Source organism: Protopterus annectens, chromosome 12.part0, assembly GCF_019279795.1.
Source record: "Protopterus annectens isolate FY-2018-M chromosome 12.part0, PAN1.0, whole genome shotgun sequence".
Classification (NCBI taxonomy): Eukaryota; Metazoa; Chordata; order Ceratodontiformes; family Protopteridae; genus Protopterus; species Protopterus annectens.
The window spans coordinates 559,468,442-559,486,504 of record NC_056746.1 but is presented as its reverse complement, the minus strand read 5'-3'; the positions used below and the strand labels follow the sequence as shown (position 1 = coordinate 559,486,504).

Here is an 18,063-nt window from a genome sequence, read left to right as displayed (position 1 = left end):
AAAAAAAAATACCATTGCATATTTCAGGTGGAGGTTCTCCCATTGTCATCAGGTATGTAGGTCTTATGTAATGCTATCAGCAATTAAAAAACAAGACATATAAAACCAAACAGCCTGTGGACATTTCTCTCAGAAGTTTTTTGACAAATACCTTACATTATTTTATCTCTTGGGACAAATGCTCCTCACATTACTTGGCTGGTTAATTAGAACAGATACAAAGGATACTAAGCAATCTTGCTGAGCAGTGGAAGTTGTTACTGGGACCTAGATCTGTAAACTGTATGCATTTCTGAAAAATGGCACCAAAGTAGGTATGTGCACCTGGAACTAAGCATCTGATAAGGTGAAGAGTTCTACAAAACATTATAAAACTAACCATGTTATTGAAAACATCACAGATACAGAATGCATATTTAGAATTAAACTGTATTTGCCAATATATTGTTTAAATAACATGTCACATGCGACTTGCTGACTGTAGTGCCAATGAAGTCTGCTCTTGTTGACTTGAGAATTGTACATATGTTCTTCGTGTTTCACTATTGCAGTCATTACATTTGGGTAATCTGCTGGCAGGTTGCCCTCAGTCGGCCTGATTAACAAAGTCTTGGGTCCTGCGTCGGTTGATGTCCCTTCTTCCATAACGTCAGGTCGTCAGGGGTATAAAACATGCAGCCGACGCCATTACATCAGTCTTTCTTGCCGCGCGGTGCCCGAAGCAGAAGCAGTTCGCAAGTGCCGGTTGGCCGATTCCTGAAATTTTCGTTTTCGAGTTTCAGAACCAAAGTCTTCAACTAAAAGCTAAGTACCCCGTTCGGGGAAACTTTTTCTTGCTCCGTACCGATGTCAGTAAAAGTTAATAATTGCATTACTTGGGGGAAGCAAATACCTCATAAGAATTTTCATTTGTACTGTATTCCTTGCCTAGGCCCTGACCGCAACGTGCCTTTCTGTCAGTTTTTGTGCTAAATTTAATCAACACACGATTAAACGTCGGTATATTTTTGCTTCTAAATATTTTGGCTCAAGATTTAATTATCCAGAAATGTCGTCCGCTAGCAATCTGACTACCGGAATACCTAAAAAAGACAGACAGAGACAGACCGTCAAGGTCCAAAACAGACGACGCTTCTTCTAAGCCAGTCGCTGGTTCGCCGATACTCAGTGAGGTGCTTTCGCAGCCCCTGATACCCGCTGCTTCTGACTCGCAGGCCTTTACTGAGACCCATTCTGAGTCCGGTATGCCGTGAGATACTTCAGTTATGGAACCCGCGGATGTCTCTACCTTAGATGGGTCTGGAGCCGCTGTGCAGGCACCGGTTTCTGAGGGTGTTTTCAGGCCTACAGATTTGTATATTAGACCAACGTCATCTTCAAAACTAAGGCCAAAATCTAAATCTATGTCTAAAAAAATGACGCCTGGGCCACGATCAAAATGGCTGAAGATTTAATTACTCTGTTCAGGGGTAGCCAACCCCCTCCTTCTAAGTGGCCTAGGCAAGACATTGATTATGAATCTTCTGAACAGGATTCTATTTCTTCTGACTCTTCTTATGAACAGGATTTGTCTATTCCTACTTATGAGGACTCACAGGATTCCATTCCTTCTGTCTCTCCCCCTGAGGATTTTTCTTTTGGGGAAACTTTACATGCCTTAAGGGAACATTTCCTCTGGGAAAGTCAGGATTTCTCCAAATCTAAAGAGAGACTTAGGGATTTTCTTCTACTTCCTCAGCATAGGCCTTTGGCTATACCTCCTGTTTTAGACATAGTTGATGATGTTTTTTCAGAATCTAGTATGACTCCTGATTCTCTGCCTCCGGCTCCTTGTAAGCCAGACAGATACTACAGGGTTCCTGACTCCCACAAATTCCTTTTCAAAAACCCTATTGTTGATCCTGAAACCATTTCTCAGGGTCACAAGGGCATTAAGGCCTCTTCTGCCAAAAATCCTACCCCTTCTGATAGAGATTCCAGGGCGCTGGATAGAGAGGGTAAGAAGGTTTACACGTCTGCAACCTTGGCAATCAGGGCTTTAAACTGTCAATTTCATATGCTTAAATATCAACAGCATATCATGGGACTACTTAAAAAGAAAATTATGTTAATCTCTGACTGTGTGGAAAATAAAGAATTGCAGGATTTATTGCATTCAGCTGAACAAGTTGGAAAACGTACTTTGCAATGTGGTTTTGATTCCTTGGAGGCCTCTTGCAGGGCTGCTGTAACTGAATCTGTGCTAAGAAGGCATGCTTGGCTCAAAAAGCAAACTCTGCCTGAACATGTTAAAGCAAAATTGTTGGATGCTCCTTTACAACAGGACCGTCTCTTTGGTAATAAGGCTGAAGTGTTAAAAAATATGGAAGATAAAGCTAAATCTATGCAAACTGTGAAAGATTTCTTACAAGTGCAACCTGCAAGATTTAGTAGGCAGTGGCCTACTAAGAACTAGTCCTTTCCAGTCCTCTCGAGAGCTGCTCAGGTCAAATTAAGACATTCCAAAGGCTCCAGGTTTCAGTCACAAGGAACTTTTAGAACAAAACAATGGGGTGCCTCCACCTCCAAAACTGGATGCAACAAGGCACCTCCCTATGGTAAACAGTCTCAGTGACTTCCCTCTACAATCACCAAGCACTTACCTCTTAGCCGCCCTTTTGGGGGGAAAACTAGCACTTCATGCACGAAACTGGAAACTTATTACCCAGGACAAATGGGTTTTAAATATAGTATCCCAGGGATACAGATTTCACTTCCACACGTTGCCAATCCCAAACGGATGGCCAGATCTGCCCCCAAATCAGTGGGCAGAGGCCCAGAAACAAGATGTGTCCCACATGAACATGGGGGCTATTCAACCAGTACCAGAAGAGGAAAAGGGACAAGGTTTCTACTCCAGACTTTTCCTGGTACCCAGAAAAGACAAATCATGGCGTCCAATTCTGGACTTATCCACTCTAAATACATTTCTGGACATTTCAAAATTCAAGATGCTGACTCTTCAACAGTTACTACCTATGCTAGGCAAAGATGCCTGGTTGGTAACTCTAGACTTAAAAGAGGCTTACCTGCATATCCCAATCAGGGAATCTTGCAGAAGTTACCTCCGCTTCAAAGCAGGCTACTCGCATTACCAGTTCTCTGCCCTGGCCTTTGGCTTATCTACTGGGCCCAAGGTCTTCACAAAGTGCCTGTCACCAGTAATTGCATTTTGCAGGCAAAGAAATATTCAAATATATCCACACTTGGACGATTGTCTAATTCAGGCAGAAAACAAGGACATTCTTCGAAAGTATCTGGCGTTTGTAAAAAGGGTTCTAACTTGTCTAAGGTACACCATAAACGAAAAGCAATCACAACTGCTACCCTCTCAAAAAATTACATTCCTGGGTGCAAGCTTGAATACAACTGCCCAGATGACTTACCTTACACCAGAAAAGCAAATTCAATTGATGACTTACTTCAAACAGGTGGCCACAAAAACCCTGCTATCTGCAAGACAAATTCTGCAAGCCTTGGGGTTCATGGCCTCCTGCATTCTTCTAATTCCATATGCAAGATTGCATATGAGGAAACTTCAGTGGTACTTAAAAAGTTTATGGAGTCAACATTGTCACAGCTTGGAAACCATGATTCCTATTATACCCTGCCTGCAACTAGAGTTTCTATGGTGGGCAGAGGCCTGCCACCAAAACAGGGGACTGCCATTCACTCCACCCCCTGCCGCCCAAACCCTAACAACAGACGCATCAGACTATGCTTGGGGGGGCTCATCTGGCAGGGAAGTGCATTCAGGGCAAATGGACCCCAAATCAAATGCACCTACATATCAATCAGAAAGAGATGCTAGCTGTACAGAATGCTCTGACAGCCTTCAGGGACTACCTTCATCCAGGACAATTAATGATAGACAACACCACAGTTATGTAGTACATAAACAAGCAGGGGGGGTACACATTCCTACCCCCTCTGCAGACTAGCCATGGCATTGTGGAACACAGCCTTAACGTATCAGATACAACTACAAGCTCAATTCCTGCCAGAAAAGCTAAATTCTCTGGCAGACGAACTAAGCAGAAATCGTATGGACCCACACCAATGGAAACTGGAACCACAAGTTTTAAATGGGGGAACCCAGACATAGATCTTTTTGCCTCACCCCAGAACTATCAGTTGGACAAATTCTGCACAAGAATTCATCACAAAAAAGCTTGGAAAGTGGATGCCCTATCATTCAGCTGGAAAAACCTATCAGTCTATGCTTTTCCCCTTCTGCCTCTGCTCTCCAAAGTTCTACTAAAAATCAAACAGGACAAACCAAAAATGATTGATTGCTCCAGACTGGCCTCGCCAACACTGGTACCCACTCCTGCGCAATGTGTCACACCTTCCTCTGTGGCACCTGCCTCAGACACCTTACCTACGGTCTCAGCAGAACTACCAAATTCTGCACACTCAGCTCCAAACTTGGAATCTTGCAGCGTGGCTAATCAACTAATTTCACCCTTGGCATCCCTCAGCAAACCAGTGATGGATGTCATTTTGGAGGCTAGAAGGCCTAGTGCTAGAAAGTTTTATGCTGACAAATGGAAAAGATTCTGTGCCTGGAACCAATCACAAGGAATAAGCAGAGCAATGCCCAATATTCCTCAGATTCTGCAGTACTTAATAGCTTCCTTCACAAGGGCTTATCTTTTTCTTCCATAAAAATCCATGCCTCTGCCATTTCAGCTCATTACAACACATAACCTCCCCTCTTCTCTCATCCTCTGCAGTATCTCAGAGGTGCCAAAAATTTAAGACCTCCCAGGAGAGCACCAACTCTTGCATGGGACCTCAATTTTGTTTTGGAAAAACTCACTCTCCCTCCTTTTGAGCCAGCTGCTACTGCAGACCTAAAATTTCTCTCCTGGAAAACAGCTTTCCTTTTAGCAGTCACTTCAGCTAGGAGGATTTCAGAATTACAGGCTCTTATGGCAGTGGAGCCTTTCATTATTTTTCATTCGGACAGGGTGGCTCTCAGGACCAGTCCATCTTTCATGCCTAAGGTGGTATCCAGTGTGGCTCTTAATCAGACCATTCATCTGCCAACTTTCTTCCCCAATCCACAGAACAAAGGAGAGTGGATTCTGCATTCATTGGATGTACACAGACAACTTAGATTCTACTTAAACAGGACGAAATCTCTAAGAAAATCTGAACAACTATTGGTGGCATTTGCTGCAGGGGCAGAGGGAAAGGCTGTTTCAAAGCAGACTATTTCCAAATGGATAAGCCATTGTATTTGTTTCTGCTATATGCACCATGGTAAACCTATCCCCAAGGGGATCAGGTCTCATTCCACCAGGGCTGCATCTACTTCTGCAGCCTTTCTCAGAGGGGTTCCTACCAGAGACATTCTAGAAGTCTGGAGCTCAGTTCATACGTTCACCAAGCATTACCATTTACCTCTCTTCTCTAAATCCAGAGCTGGCTTTGCCACTGCTGTCCTGCAGGGCCTTATAGCTGCTCCTAATGTTGTATAAATCCATCGTCCCAACCATAAGTTTGGAATTCTACCCAAATGTAATGACTGCAACAGTGAAACACGAAGAACATAGTACAGTTGTGTACACTTACCATAAATGTTGATGTTCAAGTGTATTCACTGTTGCAGTCCTGGTTACCCACCCTCCAGCCCCCTGTTTTTCTCTTACTATACCTCTCCTTTCTTTTACTATGCTCAAAAGCCTTTTTGGGAGTATTTGCTTTTGTTTGGACATATATTTTTTGTGTTTTAAATTATATACTTATATATACATATATATTTTTGCTCCCCATTTGGGGGGCACCTGACATCTGGGGCAAGAAAAACTGATGTAATGGCGTCGGCTGCATGTTTTATACCCCTGACGACATGACGTCATGGAAGAAGGGACAGCAACCGACGCAGGACCCAAGACCTTGTTAATCAGGCCGACTGAGGGCAACCTGCCAGCAGATTACCCAAATGTGATGACTGTAACAGTGAATAAACTCGAACATTTACATTTATGGTAAGTGTACACAACTGTACTGTCTAGATGGTGGTCATACCTCTCAAGTGGATCTCATTTCGAGGAACGTTCCTCATTTGGGGTCCTAAAAAGTTAATGTTCTTCAAAGTTGCACATTGAAGGGGGTCTGTCGCACATTCAGTGTTAGCAATATTTTAGCTGATATCAATGGTAAATGGAATTGAATCATATTATTTCATTAAAAGACCTATTCTATAAGTTAAAATATCACATTTTAGCCATCCTGAGAGTTTCCTAGTTGAAGTTGTTAGTAAGCGTTCCACATTTTTCCCCATTTGTTTCACATTGTGAGAGATAGTGTTCCTCATTTCGGAGATTCACGGTTGAGAGCTATGGCCCACAATGTAATACACCTGGTGGCTGGAGGTATTTAGGCTCAAACCCTGTACCTTTGGTATAAGGTAAAAAGAGTCTAAAGTCCCTAGCCACCACCATTTATCAGCTTTGCCCAGATTTTTTTGTGCTAAGAGCTGAGAGCTATGGTGACAACAGAATTTGTATTCCCCCATTATTGGCTTTGTTGTTTGTCCAGGTTTTATGGTTAGTGAGAAGTCAGTTGCATTTACTATTCCCCCTTTATTGGCTTTGTTGTTTGTCCAGTTTTTTTGTGCTAAGAGGTTGAAAGCTATGTTGAGAACTGAATTCACTAAATGATAGCATTAAGTTTCAGTTTTCCTATTGTTTAAACTGCTGATTTAGCATAGTGCAATGTTGCACTGACTGTAGTGTATAGTGTTCTGGGTTCAAGATTTGCCACTGCCAGTAACATGCATGGTGGTAAAGCAGCATTTTATTCTAGCAACTTTCCAAAATTATACAAGCAATGTTTAAAATGTGTCCCCGGTTTTTGACCTTTTACCCGCCACCCAAACAAAAAAACCTGAAATTGAAAATAACTGCGAGAAAAGCTGTGCAAGATGCCTATGGCTTATACTACTGTCATTCTGTTTATAGTTTGGGTCTGGAAGGAGACTTTTATGATGGAAATGTTCTGAATTGGGCAGTTTTGTAATTATTGGTTCATGCATTTTCTTTCATTGCCTAATGCCTACAGTGCAGCCTACTGGAAAAATGTTCATTCAAACAATAAATTTAAAATGTGCTCTAACAAGTGTGCTGTATTATACAAGGAATATAACTTAATAAAGTCAAGGAGGTGGAGCAAAGAAAAGAACACATGTATGTTTCTTGTTTTGTGTGCAAGGGGCCAATGATTTGAAAACAGCCCAAAGGTAATCTTTATCCACCACTGGCCAGATGCATTTTCTTTGGATGTGGTGCAGGTTTCAATGCAGCTCCAATGAATGTGAGTTTCAAGGGCAGAGACGTTTTAATGCCAAGTCTATTTTCATTGTGAGACATTATTGCTTTGTGTATCAGATATCTGTTAGTGTTTGCGCATTGATGTGCTGCAAAATGTAAAAATAAAATCCAAATAATCATTGTAGAAGTAAAGCAGTATGTACACAGTATTTATGGTAAATGCGGCAAAATAGGCAGGTAATGGGACATTGGAATGGCTGCAGGGGGACTCTGGTGCCATATTTTGGTAGTCTGTTCTTCAGTTTGTGTTCAAAAGTTAGTATCCCACAATTTCATTGGAGTGGGTGGGTTATATAATTATGTATGCAAATTAGATGTTAATCAGCATACAGATTTGTACCTATTTTTCATGGCCCTTATCCAGATTTTTGATGTTTCCAGGTTGAGAGGTATGGTGGACTGGGCTACCACACAACATGCATGGGAGTCTTAACAGGCATGCCTGCTTGCAGATTAGAGGTAAAAGTGTCCATAAATCTATCACTGGTCCACTTCTTTCTCCGTATTTATGTCAGCAGTGTCTTTGCATTGTGGGTAATGTACAGCTGTTACTTATGCATGTAGGACTCTTCTCATTTGTAAGATCAGTGTAGGAATGATTAAAAAAACACACTTTGATTACAAAGACTGGTAACACAGTTACTGTAAAACCCAAAGGTCTGAAACATTTTTGTGAGGTGCATATGTCTGTACACTCCCCTCCCAAGTAAATTCCTCATTGAAGTGCATATCATTCTCTCACAAACAGTAGTAATATACAGGCTAAGTACTAGCATTTAATCTTAAGTTGTTTTTTTTTTTGTTTAAGCATTTGCAGAAACTAAATGGTCTTTAATCACCTCTTGGCAAATAATATAGTCTTCCCCTATTTAAAATGAACATATGATCGATTGTAAAAGTACTTCTCAGTCCTAATAGATTAGGTTTCTCTTAAATCCACCTGAAGGCATCTGATTAGCCTTGATAGGCTAATGTGTTACCAGTTTTATTAAAGTAGCTCCAGCTTGATCAGGTCCTTGGTTGTCTGTAGGGAAAGAGTATTGTACCACTTTATTGGACAGTAAAACTTAAAACTTAAGAGACAACCACATTTATTTTACTGTTATATTGATGTTTTTTCTGCAGTCTTAACCCTGCTAGTGGACTTTAGTTTTTTAAATGGTATACCATGTTCCCTTCTAATGGGGTGCAGCTTTATGACATGATTTGTATTTTTACTCAGCGTGGTGGGATCCTGCAGTGCATTATACAAACATAGAAGACTGCCTCATTTCAAGTAGGTAGATGCAAGGCTGGTTTGTCCCTTCATGGGAGTTCAGAGACTTCATACTTATATTTACTCAGTCAAGTACAAATGCAGTTTCTTGAGTTTATGTATGTATGTTTGTATTTATTTATTTGCTTTTGTTTACCAGGATAGTCCAAATTGGCTGTGTCCCTTGTGGAGGAGACCTTGGGAGAAAATCTCCAAAATATAGTAGGACACTTTGAAATGTGAAAGCAAATGAAATTGGCATAAGTATTTCGTACTAGCTAAGTCAAGATTTAACAGCAGAGTAACAGTGCATATTTAAGGTCACTAGTGTAAAGGCTGACCGTTATTGAATGAGTTGATCAATTCAGGTTATGACTGAAAGTTGACGAGAATAAAGTTAAAAGGCATCACTTTAGCTTGTGCTAGTCAACTCTGGCTTATGTAGTGATGACAGCATTAGAAACACAATACATTGAAGTAGTTATTGGTTATTAATTTTAATTAGTTGTGTCAACAGCAAAGATGCTAAGATCCTTTTAATGACTCTCCTTTTTTGCCTTTCAGTTCATCTCTAAAAATTGACTTTCTAAGTGAATTTCAACATTAATATGTACGGACAGTCTTGATGGTAAAATCCACTTTTAATTAATAAAAAACCAAATAGTGAGCGTTTTCGTCCCAAACCACAACAGGGACTTCATCAGAATATAACACTAAAACAAGGATTTTACATAGGTTCATAGGTGTGTACTAGGCTAATGGCCCTGGGGCCTTTATAAGCCTAGCTATAGGATTACCCTAGCATAGTGACACACAACCTTCGTTCCCAGTGCCTCTGTCGAGTAGAGCCACTGGAGTTATCCCTGGAGTGAATTTTCTGTTTCCCGGCACTCATCAAAATCCTTCTTGAAGAGGGTCAGCGAGGTGCTCTGCTTGACATGTATGGGAAGTCTGTTCCATAGCATGGGCAGTCTCTCCAGCATGGTCTGTTAACTGTGGTAATGAGGACATCCCATAGATTCCTGATTGGCCCACTAGTCCACCAGTGAAGGTGTCTTTCTAGTCGTATGATCAATAGTATCTTAAACTAAATACAAAGAATTAATAACTCATAATATCTTAAGAATAACATCTCTAAAAATGCATGTGAAATGTTTGTACCTACTGAAATCCAAGTCATTGAACCATCACATAAAAACTCTTCCTCTCTTTTTCACTTTATGTGCAGTAAAAAAAAGTATATATGCCTTTATCTTAATTAAAGCATACATATTCTGGATTGAACTTTGCAGCCTGTCTGCTTTCTCTTGGTAAATTCCTTACAAATAATAGTGTAAGGAATTTGCCAAATTCACTTTTGGGATTATTGAACAAGTGGTTTTGAATCCAACAGGGGGGATTGGAAAAATCTGTTGAGTAAAAGAGAACTACAGTGGCAGCTTAGATTAGCCGTCATGTTTCCCCCAGGTTTGAATGACTCCATTTCTAGAACACCAATATTAAAAGACAACATTTGCTATCTACCTGAAGGAAAATTCTTTGGAGACTGCTTGGGGTATAAAAATACCTGTTCCAAGCAAAAATCCTAAACTTTCTAGACTTTGTTGCATACTTAGTTCTCCTGTATTTTAGGTCTCCTCCAGGATCCATTTGAATAACACTGTCTCTGTGCACCTTTTTGTGGGCATTTTGCATTTGTTTTTCACCTTAACTGTGTACTTAGCCATAGAGCGTGTTTTAATTTTCAAAGATGGCCAATTTCAGTACATTTACATTTGATTGAACACAAGTTTCTACTGAAATGTCCTAATTATGAGACTTATCTAAAAATAAACAAATTAATCAAGCAAGCTTAATATGTTCAAATTGGTTAAAAGTAGATCATGTTGTATTCTAGAGGGCAAAATGATAAATGTCATTACAGGTTGTAAATAATTTTAAACTACTGTCTGTACTGTTATTTATAAAAACATGGAAAGCAGATATACATGACCGTGTATGACAATTTCTCCTAATGTATTATAAATACTTACACAGCCCCTTATGTAAAAGTGGGCAACTCTGTAATTAATAACTTAGAATCCTATATAACTCCTAAGTAGAAAGAGAGTTTTAGTAGCAACCTTTGATGATAAAAAAAATAAACTTATCAGGGTCAATACAGCTTGAAAAAAGAAAAGGGTCTTCATTCAGGGGAAGAAGACAATAAAGACAAGTGATTAAACTTGTCACAATAAGTTCACACAGGCTACTGAAGAATCCAGCACCTCCAGTTTAGATCTTCTAAGACCTAAGACAACTGACGTTGAATACCTACAGAATATTCCTGACACTGACTGTGAGGCATCTGATGAAACAGTTCAAGGCAAAACTAGCAAAAGTTTGTTTTATATCCCATCAGTACCTCCTGCAGTATTATTCCCTGAAGTTATTATGGCAAAGAAAGCTGCATAAAAAGTTGTCATGCTCACACAGTCCTTGGAAGAATCTTTCAGTTCAGTTGACAGGAAGTTAAAAAGAAGGGCATTCTTCTTCTCCTCCTTTCGGCTTTTTCCCGGTTAGGGGTCGCCACAGCGGATCATCTGTCCGCTCATGATTGGCAGTAGAGTTTTACGGTGTCGAGTTGCCAGCCCGGCACCCATCCTTCCACAGAAGGCACACACATGCACACACTCACACCTAGGGCCAATTTAGAGTGTCTAATCCAGCTACTAAAATAAGGGCATTAAGAGGCTTAATTTGTCCACCCATTCTAAACAAAGAGAAATCACAGAATGATATTGAATTACTTAATACTTTGGCTTCCCAAGAAGTCATTATAAACTTCAAATCACCACCTTAGGATGATCCTTTATTAAAAGCAGTGACCTTTCAGTAGATCACAACATGGATTCATTAAGCATCAAGTTAGTTGCTAACCTAGACACTACAAATACCGATAACATTGCAAATACAGATGATAAATGGAAGCTGAGGGAATCACACCTTGCACCACTGGACCACAGGAAACAGTTCTGTAAGCCAACTGCAGGCACTTGTTACTGTCCTGCAAGGGAATATCAACTGCACTTCATTTGTTATTCTCTGTGGAGTCACTGATCTTAAACTATTTTCCACTGAGTCATATTAAAAAAAATGCTGCACTTGACATTTTAGATATATTGGCAATCTGAACGAAAACCATAGTGTATGGGGAAATTATTCCATCACCAAGCTGGAGTGCTTACGTTGCTTAGGAGAGCTATTTACCAGTTAAGGCAGCTGTGCAGTGTATACTCTGTGGGACTTTGTTTTTTTTACTGGGAAGACTCCATTTGTGATAGCCACGTATGTGCCACAGACAATTTCCATATATATCACTACAGTGGTTCCTTCATAGGAAGCACAAATTCAGTATATCCTAAACATTTTTGGATTTTACTCATTCACAGGAAATAATACATCAAGAAACTGTGGATTTACTACGGCATTACAGTAACAACCTTGTTATTTGTAACAAAGGTAAAGAATTATCATATTTAAAGATAAATTCAAATTACAGCTGTAACTGAAGCATGAAATTCTGAAAATCTGGTATTCCGCAGTTATACCAAAGCTTGACTGACTGTGGTCAGGTGAGAATGGAGGGGGAATGTTGCTGTTTAGGCTGTACCTCTCAACAGTATTTCAATTTACACTCGGCATGAAACCAGACTTTGTAAATACATCTATGAGAGAGAATATCAGAATAATGTGAACTTGCAGAAAACCCTTCCTGAACATATTTGTTCCCCGTGACGTGTAACACTCAAACATAATTTTGTTAGACAGTCTAAGCTATCCTCCAATAAATTATAATCTCTATTCCTCCCATAGGAACATTGAGCAGGAATTTTTAGACTAAATCTCTTTTCATCTTCTTACATGTGTTACAGGAATCTACTCAGGCAAATACAATTTTTGATTTATTACTATGTAATAGATGGGAATTGTCTGTAGCATAATGTGACCATGATTCAAATGTATATGTTGGTCAGCCATTTAAGTAATTCAGACCATTGCTCAATAATAACCAGTATTCAGAACTTGGTGTACCTCACCAGGAGAAAAAGCTCAACTTTAATAAAATTAACTATGCAAATCATCTAGAAATGTTAATGATAGAGAACTGAAAGTTGAAACTGAAGTTGATGCAGGATATCAACCAACTCACAAAAAACTACCTCTTCTGAAGTAACATGTTTTGTTAACCCTAAAGTTAAAACACATAATTTTCTTTTTTGGTGGAGAAACAAACTTGGATAAAATTTATAGGAAAAAGAAATGTTACTTAATAAAAAGTTCCAGCAGTCTGGAACAAAATAGTTTAACAAAATATAAAAAACCCATAAAACTAAAGGTAAAATTATGATAAGAAAAGTTAATTTTTTGAGACAAAATTGGTGAGTAATGAGCAAAATAGGAGAACTTTTTATAAATACCAATTTTTGCACCAAAGAAAGGGCGCTATATCAGCAGTTTTCTCAGTAACAAAATTATAAGAGATTTCCAGCACTTGTAACTCTTAAGAGTTAGTGAATACAGTTTCATAAACAGTCCCTTTATCTTCATTAGTACCCAGTGAGCCAGCAGTCTGCTCTACATTATGTGAGGGGCTGCTGATCAGCTCTCTACAAAGGATATGTTCGACTAATTCTATGGAGCCTACCGATATTCCAGCAATAAGTAAAAAGAACTCAGGTGGAACTATGCCTCAGTCTACACAAAACATTTAATGTATTAGTGTGTTCTACTGTCCCCGACTGTTGGAAGAAGGTGTTCACATCGATTCACCAAAAGGGTTAACAAGTTAGAAATTTCTAATTATCATTCAAATAGTTTGATATCTTTGTTCTTCAAATGCTATGAGAGATGCTTACTGAATCTTTTGCTAGATCCTAAAAAACATGGGTTCCTATCAGAAGAGCAAAAGCTTAAATTAGCGAATGCTCTTTTATCAAACTTTAAAACGTGAAACCTGAAAATATTTAAGGCACAGAACATCGATTTTTTTTTACCCAGGGAAAAAAATTGATGGGCCGTTCTCCGGACTTTCCTGTTTTCTCCACTGTGGTGCGATCTCAGAGTTGGTATATTTAAGCTGGGTGTGGGGGGCAAAGCCCCCCCCCCCACACACACACTTTAGTTTGCCTGTATATTGTTTTTTTTTTTTTTTTTTTTTTTTTAATCAGGAAATTTTTTCCCTAGGGAAAACATTCGCTGATCTGTTTGTTCAACAGTTTAAGGTTTCACGTTTTTTAAGTTCAATAAAAGAGCGTTCGCTATTTTTAACGTTCGTCTCCAACATGGTCCTACTGTGGGCAAGTCCACTTTTACCAGCCTGGTGAAATTTTATGACGTTAGCCATGTAATTGACCAGAGTCTATGTACAGGGATAGTATTTATGTATCCAGCCAAAGCATTTCCCTTTTTTTCACATGCCTACTTCATTTATTACAGAGGTATAACTACAGTTCTAACTTAATTGGAGTAACATCTACCAGACACTCTGATAGGACTTCATGTGCTTTATTTCAAGGAACTTTTTCTTAAATATTTCCCTGTAGCATCAGGTATAACCCAGGTCTTTCAACCTGGTACTTTGTACTAGCCCAATTATGTTATGCTATTGTTGGCATGCCAAGGATGACGATGACTGTAAAATAATTGTCGCCTCTGAAGTAAAGAAAGTACATGCCCCCCCGAGTTGAAATTGACTCTTATCCACTCTATAGGAAGACTTCAGGATTTTTGTGACATACTATGAAAGTAGATTGCCAGGCCTTTCTTCCACACAGATACTGCTGTGGTCCAGTTGTTTCCTAGCCAGGTTTACCAGTTTTAATCCTGCACCTTAACCTCTAATATCAGGCTGGAGCACACCTGAAGTAGACATATTAAATATTACTAAAACCTTAGTCATTTCCTGATTGAGCAAAAGTAATTGGCTTTCAATTTTGCTATGTCAGGTGTCATGTAATGTACTTTGGCAAACGTTATATTAAACAAAAACAACAGCAAAAAACATTAATATTAGAAAATCAAACTAAAGATATATCCTCATACAGGAATTCTGGGTATGCATATTTCCACAGCCTTTTCATTCGACAGACTCTTAAACATCATTAGAAACCCTATTTCAGGACTGTTTAAATGTACAAGTGTTGATGGATCAATCAAGTCTTGTTACTTTACATACATCTGACCAGTTCTGGAGTACAGCAACTCATTTTGTATTTTCAGTAGGAAACAGTTGAACAGTACTGAGTCTGTCCAGAGATAAGTTACTAAAAGAATACCATCTATTTGCAATTTGTACTACACAGAAAGGTGCAAAAAGTTTAATTTGTTTACCTTACATTAAAGACACTTTTGGTACAGAGCAATTATTCCATAAAAAGTATGCAAAGATGAGGTGTTACAATCTGTATTTCATATTGCCCAACCCCAAAACCTGCAAATATGAGGATGTCAACTTAAATTGCAACAGCCTATGTCTGAGGAATAATTTTACCACTCAAATAATCCATATGATCTGGACCAAAGCACCAAGAATTTTAACTTGTACCTCCTCATTTTGTTCTTTGTACTGCTGCTGCAGGCATGGAAAGCATATTTACTGTTTGATAAATTATTGGGTGAAGGAAGAGTATAGTTGTTTTTTCTTCAATTTGAAATTGTGCTGAGATTTTAGTAATAGTATTTGTATGAACAGTTTGGAATGTTTCATGCAAACACTGCATTTGCTCACAGTTTAACTAGCTTTTTCCTCTGCTTTTCACTGTCACAGCAACACTTGCGTAAATGGATGGAAGTGGTAGTTATCACACACAAAGGAGGGCAACGAAGCGATGGCAGTGTAAGTTAATATTTATGTAGATCATAGCAAAAATAACACTGGATGTAATGAGCTGTTAATACAGTACAGTTTTACTTTTAAATGTTAAACACGGACTATAATTCTGAATAAGAATTCTGCAACTCAGTTTTTAATTTATTTATTTTACTGTAAGGGTTAAGCTGATACATCGGCATGCAAATACATTTAAGCAGTTTATTTCATGCATGAAGTTGCTATGTTTACTTCAGTTGTTAAATTTATGTTCATTAACACAAAGGAAAATGTTCATCTTTTGTATGTTGTCTTTCCAGGAGGTATCAGTAATTAGTGCTTCTGAGGAATTTACCTTAATATAAACCTCGTAGCCTGTTTTCACCCAACTGAAGCTATACAGTTTGACTTTGATTTATAGCTGGAATATTTTTCTTTCTCCTTTGTCAAGATGAACAAAATGTTATTGGGGACTGCAGTCATCCTTATTTTGTACACAGCTTCTACCTTAGAATTTCTAAACCTAAAAAAATTGTATTGTTTTCTGCAAGAAGTGTTAATAATCTAGACACCTGTTTAACAAACATTGCGTGTAGATGTTCTTCCCTCATTATTTAAAAGCCACCATTATTAAAACTAAAAGCATAGATTATGAATTATAAGATTTCATTGAATTCCGTTAGGAAGTGAAACATACCTGCACTTTAGATGAATTCCTAAATGAGATATCCCAAGTTTGTTTTAAACATAGTACTTCATCAAACAGTTTGTAGTAAATAAGAGACCAGTAAAAGTAATTATGAAAATACACATTGACTTTCCCAGCTGAAAAAAAGGACCCATAGAGGAATGGTGCTGCTTAATTCAAAAATATGAAATTTGAATATGGTAAGGTTCATTTTCTACTATAAGCCTTGAACATTTTGAGAGACTGTCACTTGTAATGTTAGAAACAGTTGAACATCTTTATTCAAATACTTATGAGCCTATAAAAATGGACACCTTAAAATCCAGGACTTAAAAAGGATAAGCGCCTTTTAGTCCGTCTCTGGGAAATGAATTTCCTAACCTCTTTAGATTAAGTAAAACCATATAACATGCATCATGTTTACATTTGCTGATAAATATATTGCCGCCTACTGCTACTGTTAGTAAGGAAAAGATCTGATCCTGATTACTTTTTGAATAAAGACCCCAAACATTAATCCCGATTTATTATTTATTGTGTTTAATTTATCATCTGTTGACTGGGCTATTTTCACTAAATTTGATGGACTATCCTCATACCATGCTTAATAAATCACTATAATTAGGTGAAGTTACCAAAATGTTAAATCATCACTTATTGTCTGTTTTTAAAGATAAATCAAACTTGAGTGAAAATTATAGACCAGTAAGTCTTTTGAACAATATAGCCAAAATAATGGAACATTGTATTTTGGGCTTTCTGAAAAAAATGTCTTTAGGAAATGAATGGACTGCACTACAGTCAACATTGCTTCATTAAGAAGAAAGTCATCTTTACCTATATCCATTACCTTTATGTGTAGATATCAAGACTCTTGAGAGAAAGCTTACAGTGGAAAGCTGTGTAACTTACAGTGGAAGTGCTCTTTGAAGAGCTAAAAGGCTTATTAGTTATTGCTCCATTATATTCTTATTCAGAAGCTAATTAACATGGGCATTAGCAAGTGCTTCATAAATTAAATTTAAAAGTAGCTTACTGGCAAAGAGCACTTAAATGAATCGGGTGTGCCACAGGTATTGTTTTGGGTTAAGCTCCATGTATCATACGTCTACCAGATACACCTGTTTGTACTTGAGTTTGGCAAATAAAATATGGCAATATTTTAAAACTGAAATCATAGCTAATAATGGGCCAGAAATGTTTTGTGAAATACTTTGAATGCAATAAATTTAGTTACAATAAACAGAATAGAGTGCATTATTGAAGAAAGCAAGGTATGTATTCAGGACATTCTAATTTGATTTTTGTTTGCAAATTGGGTTTTGAGTCTGCTGGTACATGTCTTGATTTCGGAATACTGATTTACAAGTAGACGAATCTTGGGTTGAAATTGCTTTAAATGCAAGTACATTGGCAGAATGCAGTGTATCAGGGGTTTGAGTTGTTGCTTCATAGTGCTTGTTATCCCTTTTTATTTTCAGCTGGGGTGCCTTCTGTGTGTAATCTGCATGTCCTTCTTATGTCAGAGTGGGTTTCATTTAGTGTTAGGTGTCCTCCCACATCCCTAAGACATACTGTAGGTGAATTAGCATTACTCAGAATTGCTGATAGATAAGTGTACTATGTGAGAACAGGAGAGTGCATCCTTTGAAGGGCTAGTGCCCTGTTCAGATGCCTTCTTGTATACCCCCGTATTTCTGCTGTACTTCGAACAATTGAAGCCCATCCATATGCCAACAGTGGTGCATCACTATTACATTGTGGCCTAGAAAAGTCTAATACCTTGCTGTGCATAGTGTAGAGTCTGTCAGTTCAGATACCTTACATCCTACTAAAAGGAGCAAATACTCCTCACTGGACCCCTTTTCTGTCTTGACCATTTGTGTGGAGG

General features: G+C 38.4%; 1 protein-coding gene across 1 annotated transcript in view; it reads left to right on the top strand.

Annotated features, from left to right (window-relative positions):
- LOC122816707 (transformation/transcription domain associated protein) overlaps positions 1 to 18,063 on the top strand; it is a gene marked incomplete in the record, with an annotated part of 2,794,447 nt that overhangs the window by 1,144,891 nt on the left and 1,631,493 nt on the right. Inside the window, 1 exon segment of the mRNA XM_044089697.1 lies at positions 15,443 to 15,511. Coding sequence (XP_043945632.1) covers positions 15,443 to 15,511 — 69 coding nt within the window.